This window comes from Gadus morhua, chromosome 7 (genome assembly GCF_902167405.1).
Source record: "Gadus morhua chromosome 7, gadMor3.0, whole genome shotgun sequence".
NCBI lineage: Eukaryota > Metazoa > Chordata > Actinopteri > Gadiformes > Gadidae > Gadus > Gadus morhua.
The window spans coordinates 20,379,301-20,391,729 of NC_044054.1; the positions used below are offsets into that span (position 1 = coordinate 20,379,301).

The window sequence follows — 12,429 nt, forward strand, 5'->3', positions numbered from 1 at the left end:
ATTTCAGCAATTCCAATTTTTCTGTATATTTCTTCTCTATAGCAAATGTACATAAAAATGGCACAGTCACACATAGAGCAAAGACATTAATAAACACTATATTTGCTTGATCGTCAATCTTTCATACTCTGCCCTCCCCAGTTCCCCCTCAATGTTTGAAAACTTTACGGACACAGTGTATCTCAACCATCTCATTGGGCTGATTATACTGAGGCCGGAAGGGGTTGGGGCGCACAGCGCGGGGCCTGCTGACTAACGGGCCTCCTCCCACACTGACTTGTGCTGTCACATCCAGACGTGCGCGATGGAGAGGGAAGTACACAGAATTGTCCTGTAATAGACCAAGATTACATGCATTTCTAAAATGCAAAACCTTAATCCCAGTTAATGCTTGTACCCAGCGCCTAGTCTAGAAAAAATAATGAAAAAAATGAACATAAAACCTTTTGCTAGTCTTCTATTGATATAGGCTGTTTGTCCAACATCTCTGCAGTGTCTTGTTTAATGTACCACATTGTCTTTAGTGTAATATATATATATATATATATATATATATATATATTTATATATATATTTTTATATATTTATATATATTTAAGAATATTGTCCAAATCATCACCACAACATGACCGGCTGGACAATAGACACTTTCCGGTACATTTCATACTTTCTGTAAAAAGTCAATTTTTTAAGGTTTTAATTACAATTCATTAAAAATACGGGCCAACAAAAATAATGGTCATATGACAGTCCCCTGTCCTGCAGAGGCTGTTCAATGTCAGCTTTTCTTCTACGCGGCATAAGTTAATTTCGACATCCCTGCCAAACACAAAAGAAAAGGGGTCTCTCCTATTCTGTACATATTTCGGTCTCCGGCCGTGCGATGGCCAGCTCCGCCTGGAGGAAGGCACCTTGGCCCAGAGCCGTGGTGTAGGCTCTGTTGCTGTGGACCGCGGTGAATGCGGGAGTAGGGAAGGTGCCGTGGCCCAGCCCGCGCTTCTGGACGGGCGCCTGTGGCTGAGGTACTTGGTGGTAGTCGTCCAAGTTGTCATAGTGCGAGGGGGCCGCCTTGCCGCCGCGCTTGTGGTAGGAGTAGTCCTGCTCGGCATCTGGCTGAGCCGGGGCGTGGAGCGGTGGCGGGTCCCTCATGCTGTGAGAGCGCTCGGGCTTGGAGCGCGCCGGCTGCTCCCTCCAGGCCGGCTCCTCGGTGCCGTGGTAGCCACCGCTGGGGGCCTTGGCCTGGTGGCGGTCGGCCTCGGGGCGTTCGTAGCGGGGCACAAATCCCCTCTTGTTGGGGTGCTCCTGCTGCCAGTGTTTGGAGCGGCCGGATCCCCCGCAGAGCTCGTCGGCGCCGTGCTGGTGTTTGGCGTCGTGCGGTGCCGAGAGGCTGTGGCTAGAGGAGGCGGACAGGGAGTTGGACGACTGGCACCTTCTGGAGTCGCCCTGATTGGTCGGGCCGTCGGGCCGGCAGGTCTCAACGTACATCAGGACGTCTGCGTCCGGTGCCAGGCTCCTGGGCTGGGGGTGTCGGCCCTCCTTGGCCTCCGCCGCCGCCGCCATCTGCGCCGCCTTCCCGGGGTCCGACTTGCTGCGGAGGTGCAGGCTGTCGTAGCCCGAGGGGTCCGGCGCCGGGTACACGCCCACATTGTCGTACTGGGACAGCACGGGCCCCTTCATCTTCTGCCGGGCCCGGCTCTCCCTGCGGATGGAGTGCATGCGGAGCCGCTCGCACTCCTCGGGGTCCCAGGACAGGTAGACGGGCCCCCCCTTGGGGCCGTGGCCGGGGGGCATGTCCCTGCTGACGAAGCTGTGCTCCTTGCCCGGCGGGATGCCGTGGCGGGAGAGGTAGTGGTAGCCGCTGGCCTTGCTCCCCGAGTGGCGGCCCAGCGTGCCCCCCAGCTCCCGGCTGCCGTATGAGTGGACGTGTCGGAGGCGGATGCTGCCGTAGGGGTCCACGTCGTAGAACGGCGCCTCCAGTGGGCTGGAGCCCGAGTAGGGGCTGTAGCGGTACTGCACCCGGCCGTTCTCAAAGTAAGGCTGCAGCTGGGTGACGTGGTAGTCGGCCTGCGAGGCCTGCTGCTGGGCGGCGGCCTGTTGCTGCGCGGCCTGGTGCTGCGCGGCCTGTTGCTGCGCGGCCTGTTGCTGTGCGGCTTGCTGCTGCGCGGCCTGCTGCTGCTGCTGCTGGAAGGCCTTGCAGGGGAAGCCCGCCCGGTGGTAGAAGAACAGCTCGTCGTCGGGAGGGACCTCGGTGCGCAGGACGGGCACCGTGCGGATGGCGGAGGGCACGTGCATGGAGTGCACCCTGCGGATGGTGGGGTACCCGGGGATCCGGTCGGCAGAGACGTAGCCCTGGCCCTGGACCAGGTGCCCGGGGGAGATGTACATGCTGCGGGTGTGGTTGCTCCGGGACTTGATGGAGTGGTGGGTGGACCTGGGGCCCAGGGTGCTGTAGCGCCCGTCCATGTGGGCCCGGTACGCTATGTGGGGCTCCGACTTGGAGACGTAGGAGTGGTGGGGGGCCGGCGGCGGCGGCACGACGTCGGGCCGGTAGTGGTGCTGCGCCGGGGCGGGGGGGCCCACGGGGATACTGCCGTGCTGGTGGTGGTAGTAGGCCGGTCCGGGGGGCTCCAGCGAGACTGCCTCCCCCTGGGTGTGGTACAGGTAGGCCGGCTGGTGGTTGTTGGACTTGCGGGGGGACGGCGGGCCGTAGTGGGGGGTGTCGTCGGGGTGGGCGCTGGGCATGGACCCCTCGCTGTGGCTGAGGGCGGCGGCCGCCAGCTTGCTCTCCATGGTGCGGACGGGCGGGGCCGGGGGCGTGGGGCCGGGGGGCTCCCTGGACAGAGGCTGCGGCGTCTCGGGGGCCCCGCGGGGGGGCTGCGTTGGCTCGATGGCCTCCCACGGCTTCTCTGTCGTCTCCGCTGTGGTGGGAGCCACGCGGGCGCTCACCTTGGCCTGCGACTGAGGTTGGGCCAGCTGGGCCACTTGTGGCCGGGGCGGGGCGGGGCCGTAAGACTGGGGAAGGGGCGCGGTGTGGGGGGCGGTGTGGGGGGCGGTGTGGGGCCCAGTGTTGGGGGCGGTGTGGGGGGCGGTGTGGGGCCCAGTGTTGGGGGCGGTGTGGGGGGCGGTCTGGGGGGCGGTGTGGGGCCCAGTGTTGGGGGCGGTGTGGGGGGCGGTCTGGGGGGCGGTGTGGGGCCCAGTGTTGGGGGCGGTGTGGGGGGCAGTGTGGGGGGCAGTGTGGGGGGCGGTCTGGGGTGCGGCCTGGTTCGTCTGGGGCACGGTCTGGGGCACAGGCCCTTTCGTCCTGGGCGCTGGCTGTGAAGCTGTCTGGGGTGCGAGCGGGGTTGCTGTATGGGGTGCTGTTTGGGGGGCTGCTTGGGGTGCTGTTTGGGGTGCTGTCTGGAGTGCTGTCTGGAGTGCTGGTTGTAAAGCTGGATGGGGTGCTGTCTGGGGCTGGGTGTCCGGCTGGGCTGGAGGTGTGGGCTGAGTGGAGGGCTGGGGCTGGGGTTGTGGTGGATGCTGGGACAGGGAGACGGCCACCGGCTTGGGCTGGTGGGCCATCAGCGAGTGGCGCTCTGTGGGCTTCGGAAGGGTTGGGGGCGGCACATTCTCTCTTAACTTGACCTGGGGAAGAAAAATATAAAGAAACACTTGTGAATGTGAATATGTGTACTTTCTCTGTGTTTATGTATTGTAGGTAAAGGCTTTTTTCGAATCAATGAATGTTTTACTAGTCTATGTAAAACATAGATCTATGTCAACATGTATCTAAAATTGTACTATTATTTTACTTAAATAAAACCCTGAAACATTAGAAATACCTAACTACTTTTCACAAGAAGTTGCCGCAGCTCAGAGTTAATCAATGAAAAGCCACTCAGGGTTCCTCTTTGCCCAAAGACGGAGCCAGCAGCCGTACCTCAGGAGCCGGCTGTGGCCCGGCAGCGGCCCCCTGGCAGCGGGCCGTGCTGCCGGGACCCGAGACGGTGGAAGACGTGCTGGTGCTAGCCGGTAGCGGCGCGGCGCCGCGGGGCTGCCTCTGCTGCCTCTCTGGGCTCCTCTGGCCGAGGGGCCCCTGGCTGGTGGAGCCGGCTAAGAGGGGGCCCTGGTTCAGAGGAGCGGGAAGAGCTGTGGTGTGTACACTGGAGCCCGTCTCCAGGGTCGCTGCTGGCGAAGGCTCGCTGGCGGGCGTGCGGCCGGGTGGAGGGTCCGGGCGCGTGCAGAGGGGGTCCTGCGGCGGCGGCGGCGGGCCCCCCCCCGAATGGACGGCCGTCGACTTTAGGTTTTGTGGAGCTTCCGTCTGAGGGGCCCTCCCTGACCGAGCGAGGCTTGGGCTGGGGGGCCACGGGACAGGAGGGCGCGGCCTCCAGCGCGGCGGGGGGCTCGGTGGGCTCGCTCTGGACCTGAACGCAGGCTTGCTGGGCCGATTCGGCCAGGACCAGGGCCAGCATGCGGGCGGAGGTCTTGGGTGGGGGAGGGGGAGGGGCGGAGTGCTGGGCTGCAGGGGCGAGAGCAGGAGGAGGGGCTGGGGAGGGGTCCTTTGAAGTGTCCAGTGCTATGGCTCCTAGGGGGGTAGGGACAAATAAACAAACAGGGGGAACTGTGGTTGTATAGAGAGAGAGAGAGAGAGAGAGAGAGAGCGAGAGCGAGAGAGAGAGAGAGCGAGAGCGAGAGCGAGAGCGAGAGAGAGAGAGAGAGAGAGAGCGAGAGCGAGAGAGAGAGCGAGAGAGAGAGAGAGAGAAACTGAAGAAAAAGACGAGGTGGGAGACGGAACGCATGCAGGCTCTTCGGGAGCAGGAAAGAGAAGGAAGCGTTAGGCACGGTGCTCAGGCATCGTGCGACAAGACGTCGCTCAACTGAATTCCATGCAAGGAGTAAGAAGCATAAACCTGTGGAGCTAAACCTACAAGAAGACAGGCATGCATTGTTAAATGCCAGAGTGAGCACCATACATAAAGGAATATAACAGAAACATTCTCGTGTGTGGTATGATTATGTGTGTGTTTGTGTGTGTTGGCGGTGGCGTTCACTCCACCTACCTTGGTGCTCTTTCGCGGCGCCGTTCTGCGGTGGCTCCGAGCTCCCTTTGAGTTTCGACTCCCGGCTGTCGGCCGTGGCAAGTTTGCCCTGCAGCTCCAGCTGGAAGGCCTGGCTGAGGCTGGCCTCCCCGCCCGGCGACAGCTCTGTGGGGAAGAGATCCGAGGCGGACAGCCAGTCCGCGCTGGCTGACTTCCCGCATTTGATGGGCGAGACGGCCTGCGTGGGTTTGTCCGTGTACGAGTACGACGTCGTCATCATCCTCTTGCCGCCCGCCTTCTCTCCGGCCGTGCGTCCGGGCTCAGCGGGCGGCAGCAGGAAGTTGAGGGGCCCCAGGGGGAACGGCGAGAGGGCCTCGTCGGCGACGGACGAGACGCTGCCCGAGCCCGGGGTCCTGAAGCAGAGTCCCTCCCCTCCGGCCGCGCCCGTCGTCTCGTCCAGGGGGAAGGCGTAGGACGTGTCGGGGCCGCTGCACTGGAAGGACATGGGGTCAAAGTCCAGCGAGGCCACGCCCATGTCGGGCGGGCTGAGGTCCACGTCCTCGCCGCCGTTGGCGCCCGAGGCGGCCGAGCAGCGGGGCGGCGAGATGAGGGCCGGCACGCGGATGGGGCCGTCGTCCCCGTCGCTCCCGCCGCCGCCAGCCGCCGCCGCCGCCGCCGCGTCCAGGTTGTCGTAGGAGTCGGACTGGCGCCCGCGGCGGTGGTGGTGTGGGTGGTGGCCGCCGTCCAGGAGCTCGTTGGCGAAGGAGGGGGAGAGGGCGTCACTGCTGGAGCGGGGCCGCCGCGGACGGTAGGCCTTGGACTCTCCTGGGAAGAGGGGCAGAGGCAACGGCTCAGTCTGGGCTCTGGGAGGGATGTGGGTGTCGACACCCTCGACATGAACTGAACCACTGGACAGGATCCAGTGGGCTTAAGGCTATAAGGGTACCGAGACAGAGAGATTTATGGGTCGTTACCCTGGACGTTGTGCAGGGACGTCAGGGACTCTTCACTCTTGGCCGATCTCAGCGTTGCCGTGTCTCCTCTCCCACCTGGAGCACAGCGAGGGGGGGGGGGGGAGAAAGGTGTTACAACGACATCACAGAGATGGACCGGAGATACTTATAATATATGTAACGCATTTAATAAGTATTCCCTCTGACTGCGACTACTGAAAGGGACATTGTCCTCTCGCTCTTGGCCCAGTGTCAGGTCTATTCATGGAGCCGTTTTTCATAATTAAACTCTGCGGGGCTTACACAGGCTAATGCTCAGAGGACATTGAGCAGCTCTCCCCTAGAGCCTCAAACAGGCAATTTAACGGATGGCTAGTAATGCCATAGGTGCCAGGATGTAGTCGTTATATAATCCCAAATTGACAAGAGTTCGAATCAATAATAATGGATTTATTAAGTCTGGAATTGATGTAAAGCAATGATTAAATTCAGGATAGCAGGCGAAGCCCTTCAACTGATGCCGTTTGTTGTTCTATCGGTAGCAGCAAATATTCACATTCTAGGATACACATTCCTCTCCTCTCACCGGCTAGGGCCATGGCTTTGAGCTCGCTGGGCTCGCTGGGGTTCCTTTGCAGCTTGCGTTTGGACATGGAGGACGACTTCCCCAGGTTGAAGAAGGACCGCCAGCTGCCCACCGGGGACTTCTTGGCCTTGACCGGAGGCCTCTTCCTGGGAGCCGGGAGGGAGACAGTCGGGTTAGATATACGTCTGCTCAAACATGATCCATGGGTTCACTATATACTAGGTACTTTGCAGAGGCGATTTAAGCCTATGACTTTTTTTTTTCCAGAGACTGACAGTAGACATTATAGACAAATATAATGGGAAGCATTGATTGGCACGGCTGGCATTAGCCACGTCGGCATTCAACTCTGCTGCTTGGCGTTGCGGAGTGTGCAGTGCTTGTGTTTTCACACTGTAAGTGTGAAAACACAAGCGATTGGTCATTTGCCGGATCGTGAGGAGAGAGAGAAATAAATACAAAATTCTAGTGGGTTGAATAAAAGCAGGTCATGTAGTCATGCAGGACCATTTCAATCCCAGAAAGAAATGCAAAAGCACAACTTGCCGAATGCAATGTTCTGACCTAGTTGCCGAACCCTTAGGTAAAATTCCCTTTCAGACTCATGCAGTCTCACTCTGCACACCTGCTTGGGGTGAGGTGAAAAGGTGAAGGGGGGGGGGGTTACGTACCTCTCGGTGGGAAACTCGATGACTGTGTGGAACTTGCCCTGCAGGGCGGCGGGCCCCTCGCCCACCTCGATGTACTTGCTGTCCTCAGTGACGGGGGAGTTGATCTGGGCCTGCGTGCGGGCCTGGGCCTCCTCCAGGGTGAGCAGCTTGGTGGAGGGAGAGGACACCAGCAGAGACTTGGGCCGCGACAGCGAGTTGTGGCCTGGGGGCGGAGGGAGGGCAGGGTCAGGTTTCTGTTCCGGGAACCTTTTCATTCTCCCCTAAGCTCTACTTTACATTTGACATTTACCTTTAGTGTAGTCAACAGTCGTAACGTAAATGCTATTCCCCCCGTCTAAAAATGAAACGTCCCAACAAAACCCAGTGAATGAAAAAACATTTTAGAAAGGCCGCTTGCTGGGAAAACATAATATAATAAATGCGTTATTGGGTGTTTGTAATGAATACCAGCAAACCAACCAAAGCTGACTATTAAAAGCAAGTGGGAGAAGATGTAGCAGGCTATCGTTGAATAATCACAGATGTATTTGGTAACATTTGTTGTTACCCTTTTCTTTAGTCTTTAAGTCCACAGGAATGTACTGCCTTTTAACAAATCCAAACAGCTTCGGAAACTATGTCTTCTATAAACCACCAGAACTACACCTAAAAGGGGACAGCTGCTGCCACGACACACACAGACACACACTAACACACACACACCTGCGCCCTCCCGTATAAGGGAGCTGAGCTTGGCGCTGAAGAGCACGTCGGTGTGGTTGAGGATGAACTCCACCACCACCGACTGGATGCGCACCTCCATGAAGGCCGCCGTGCCACTGAAGCAGGCCGACTCGATCTGCTTCGACCTGGGGGAGGAGCGAGAGGCGAGAGGCGGCAGGGGGGTGGATGGGCAAAGGTCAAAGAAAAGAAGATACACGTTACTTTAAAACATTGCTAGAGTGGGCGGCAAATGAGTCAATACGACTTGTTCTAAATAAGGTTTGAAGCCTTTCCGAAGCTAGAAGTGATTCCATCTCTCTTCCGACCCACTTTCCTGTCTCTTTTCACTGTCCTGCTATCCTAAAAGGTAATCCCACTAATTACTGTATAGTAATTCAGAGTAATAAAAGGCAAAAGTGGCAAGCAGTGAATGTGTGATTCAGAGTCACGTCACTGTGGAGCAGATGCGGGTTAGGCTCCTTGCTCAAGGATTCGTTCAGGTTAGTCTGCGGATGTTGGGAACCAAAAAACAGCACTTTTAGGGACAGAGTAAGACCCTAACCACTTCTACCCTAAATATCACATGGAATAAAGACGCCATGGAGAAGGAGGAATATCACCAGAAACACAGTGTGCTCGCCCCCCACCTCAGCAGGTTGGGTGCCCACACGATGGCCAGGTTCTTGCTGTGCATGTTGGTGATGTAGCTGAACGTGGCCAGGTGCGACAGGTGTCTCATGAGGAACTCCAGCGTCCTGCGCACATCAAACACCAATCAACGATTAGCACGGTTTACTCTGGGGTGTACACCCTGGGCATGCATATCCTCAAGCGGCCACCGGGTGGGGCTGTGACTCTTCACCGGACCTGTAATGCGGCGGGGGCAGCTGCTGGATGACGTCATGGATCTTGATGAGTCGCTCCTCGTCTGTGGCGGCCGATACGGCATCCTTTAGGTAGGGAATGATAGAGAGAGAGAAGGGTAGAGAGAGAGAGAGAGAGAGAGAGAGAGAGAGAGAGAGAGAGAGGTAGAGAGGTAGAGAGGTAGAGAGAGAGAGAGAGAGAGAGAGAGAGAGAGAGAGAGAGAGAGAGAGAGAGAGAGAGATAGAAGGGTAGAGGGAGAGAGAAGGGTAGAGAGAGACAGGGAGAGAGGGAGAGAGACAGAGACAGAGAGAGAGAGAGAGAGAGAAGGGGAGAGAAATCAAGCGTTTGTTTAACAGTAACAGGAATAGCCCAATGAAAACAACATCAAAGTTAAGATACGTTGCAAGGGGAGGACATTAACGAATACAGATTCCAAACCCCATCCCCCCTAAGCGTCTCCCTCCCTCCGCCCTCTGTCCTCATCCCCGCTGCCTCCACCGTGTGTAAAGCTGCCATAACAACGAGCAAACATCTCCCTGTCCTCAGGGACGGCCCTGTTGTGTTTGGAGAGCGGTTTCTTATTCCACGTCGCCCCGAGTGCAGTTCCCCACATTTGTAATGACAGGGTGCACTTTGTTCAATGCTATTATTCCAGGGGCGCCTCGCAGCTAAAGCGTTAGCGCGTGAAGAAATAAGATATTGCGTTCCCCCGCCTTCCCCGTAGCTGCCTGAATGGATTCCTAAAGGAGAATTAGGCCTGTAGATTTGAACGATTGCAGTTTGTACTGACTCTGAGACCCACTGTTGTTCCTTGGGGGGGATACAAACACGACACGTCCACCTTTATAACCACATTTATAAACAAATTAAAAAAATGAATACAAATCTACCAACAACATGGATGATGTTGGAAAGAGACTGATACACATACAGCGGGGGAGAGGGAGAGAGAGAGGGAAGGAGGGAATGCTTTTCTCAGTTGGTCACAGGGGGAAGGTAGGGTTTCAGATATGAAGGCAGGGTTAGAGGGGTGGATGGGGGGTAGCCTGAAAGATGCTTACAGAGAACTTCTCATAGAGCTGGTAGGTGAGCAGCGGGTTAGGCAGCTCTCGAAAGTAGAGCTTGCACAGTGAGCCCACGCAGTGGATGTCCTGGATGTACACATCTTTGGTCAGGTCGGGGATCTGCTCAGAGTCAAACTCGTGCCTGGAGTCAGAGGGAGAGGGACAGGGCGCAACAAAGAGGGAAAGAAGTAGAAATCTCGGGTTAGAAAACACCTTTTGGCTCTGTCCCCTTGTGACTAATGTAACAATAATCAATGCATGCACCAAAGGGTTTGAAGCCTTTGTGCTTATTTTCTTCTCCATAACAGAACTGTGACACAAGTGAAGAGTTTCAGATAATCTACTGATAAGTTACGTTGATATGTGTAAATAGAGGATCATGCTTCACAGAGTGTGCAAATGAGCTTTCACAAAAATCTAACGATTGGATATTGCTCCAAAGCCCTCTAAAACCTGAATCACACAACTCTAAATCCTAAATCAAGGCACACACACACACACACACACACACACACACACACACACACACACACACACACACACACACACACACACACACACACACACACACACACACAAATACTGAATCTCACACACATACTTATACTGAATCTCACCTATACTACGCGTAATTGAAAAGATTTAGCACAATCCTTTTAGATTACCCGCACGGTCAAAAGCTTACCCAATACTATGCTAGCAGGAAAACAACAGGTTATAGGGTTGTTCAGCAAGACATGCTTGTACCTTTGCTCTTAAAAAGGAAGCCTCCCTATCACATGTCAACCGACGAAAGGAATGTCCATTTTTATGATGGCAATAGAGCTTGCAATAGGCCTTGAAGGAATATTAGCAGTATAAAGATGGGGATTGTGACCGGGCTCGAAATCCTGCTTCGAAGTGTTCGATTTCCAATATGAAAAAAGCGCATAAAAAGACACAAACTACAGATACATCAGTCAAGGCGTGTGCGTTTACTGGCTTTCTGGCTGGCATGTTTGGGCTACCTGCAGTCAACCTAGAGAACATGCACCCAACACATTTCAATTCAAGCCGCTGCGAGAGAGAGAGAGAACCAGGAACAGAGCATCAAAAAACAAACTCCTCAGGAAGGCGCTGCGTTGTTCCCAGCCCGTGTGGATCCCTACCTCAGCTTCTGGATGTTGGACGCGATTCCAGAGAGGCGGTAGATTCCATCCACCACCCCGTGCTTCTCGAGGAACTCTGTGCAGCTCTTGAGCACTTGAGGAACTGAGGGGGAGGGAAACAACCAAAAATACACAACTTTAGCTGCATATCAACACACACATGCGCGCGCGCACACGCACGCACACACACACACACACACACACACACATCCCAACAACTGTTTAATTCAATGTGTCTGCCAGAGGTTTGGCGACAGCCACAAGGTTAATATAATTCTGAAGGTTTCGGTATTGGATTTGTGTGGAGTATCTGTCCACCTGAATTTAAATATGGAGCAAATCGTGACGCCAAGGAAAAAAATACAAATACAATAAAAGCACTGGCATGTCATGGACTGCAGCAGGGGGAAGTCTGACACAAAAAGGCTGTATCCCAGTAGGGTCTCTGTCGCTATCGCTACACTTCCAGTATTAAAACCACGTTTCTAACCTTAACGCCTGTTAGTCAAGGGGAAGGGTTGTAAATATTGTCGGGGGAAACTGTTTTACTTGACAACAGTACATAAATGTTTGCGAGGACTTCTGTCCGACCTGATTTGTGTTGTGTATGTAGGAGAAGGAAAGTGCTGCAGACATAGCAGTTAATGGCCCTGGATCGATAGCACACATGCCACTGTCACACACACACACACACACACACACACACACACACACACACACACACACACACACACACACACACACACACACACACACACACACACACACACACACACACACACACACACACGATTAAAACCGGCTTAGCTTGGGCTCTGTCTGAGTGATTGTATATACATGTTTAGATGAGAAAACAACAAAAAGAGCAAGAGGGAGAAATAGAATTGTAAATCATCCGGGGACCTTATTGCGAGATAAGGGAGTGTGCAGGCTTGTGGTGTGGGAGATTTCTGTCAAAACGCACAAACACACAGCCAGCTTCCCAGGCCTCCCACTCATCTCACACATCGTTCAGTGATTGTCAGAGAGAGCGAGAGACCAGCTAAAGCAGCTGTTTCTACCAAATTCCACACATAGACGAGCACTAGAAATAAGAGACACCCAGGGAAGGAAAGCCCAATTACTTTGCATTCCCAGGCAGAGACACAATGGCTGCATCCGAATACTCGTACTTGCATACTATATAGTATGCATTTTGTAGTATGCGAAAAATCTAGCGCGTCCGAATACTCAGTATGCATTCTGTAGTACGGAAGTCGTTTCCGAATGCATACTACCGCCAAAGTGAACCACGGACCACACTACGCTATCCCACAATGCAACCGGAGTCTGGTAACAAACGAAGAAGAGATGGCTGACCCGACACCACCAACAGCGGCTTTTTATTTGTGTGTGTGTGTGTGTGTGTGTGTTCAATAAAAAAGGA

The 12,429-nt window shown here is 55.1% G+C and overlaps 1 protein-coding gene across 1 annotated transcript in view; it reads right to left on the bottom strand.

The window, feature by feature from the left end:
- Nucleotides 1–593: 593 nt before the first annotated feature.
- Nucleotides 594–12,429, bottom strand: part of arhgap32b (Rho GTPase activating protein 32b) — a 77,508-nt gene continuing 65,672 nt past the window's right edge. The window contains exons 15-27 of the mRNA XM_030361057.1: nucleotides 11,004–11,106; nucleotides 9,853–9,997; nucleotides 8,795–8,877; nucleotides 8,575–8,682; nucleotides 7,928–8,073; nucleotides 7,226–7,427; nucleotides 6,555–6,700; nucleotides 5,990–6,064; nucleotides 5,037–5,840; nucleotides 4,003–4,561; nucleotides 3,917–3,965; nucleotides 3,442–3,621; nucleotides 594–3,324 (exon numbers count right to left, since the gene is read on the bottom strand). Of these exons, the coding sequence (XP_030216917.1) occupies nucleotides 850–3,324; nucleotides 3,442–3,621; nucleotides 3,917–3,965; nucleotides 4,003–4,561; nucleotides 5,037–5,840; nucleotides 5,990–6,064; nucleotides 6,555–6,700; nucleotides 7,226–7,427; nucleotides 7,928–8,073; nucleotides 8,575–8,682; nucleotides 8,795–8,877; nucleotides 9,853–9,997; nucleotides 11,004–11,106 (5,075 nt within the window). The 3' untranslated portion in view covers nucleotides 594–849. The remainder of the gene's footprint in view (nucleotides 3,325–3,441; nucleotides 3,622–3,916; nucleotides 3,966–4,002; nucleotides 4,562–5,036; nucleotides 5,841–5,989; nucleotides 6,065–6,554; nucleotides 6,701–7,225; nucleotides 7,428–7,927; nucleotides 8,074–8,574; nucleotides 8,683–8,794; nucleotides 8,878–9,852; nucleotides 9,998–11,003; nucleotides 11,107–12,429) is intronic.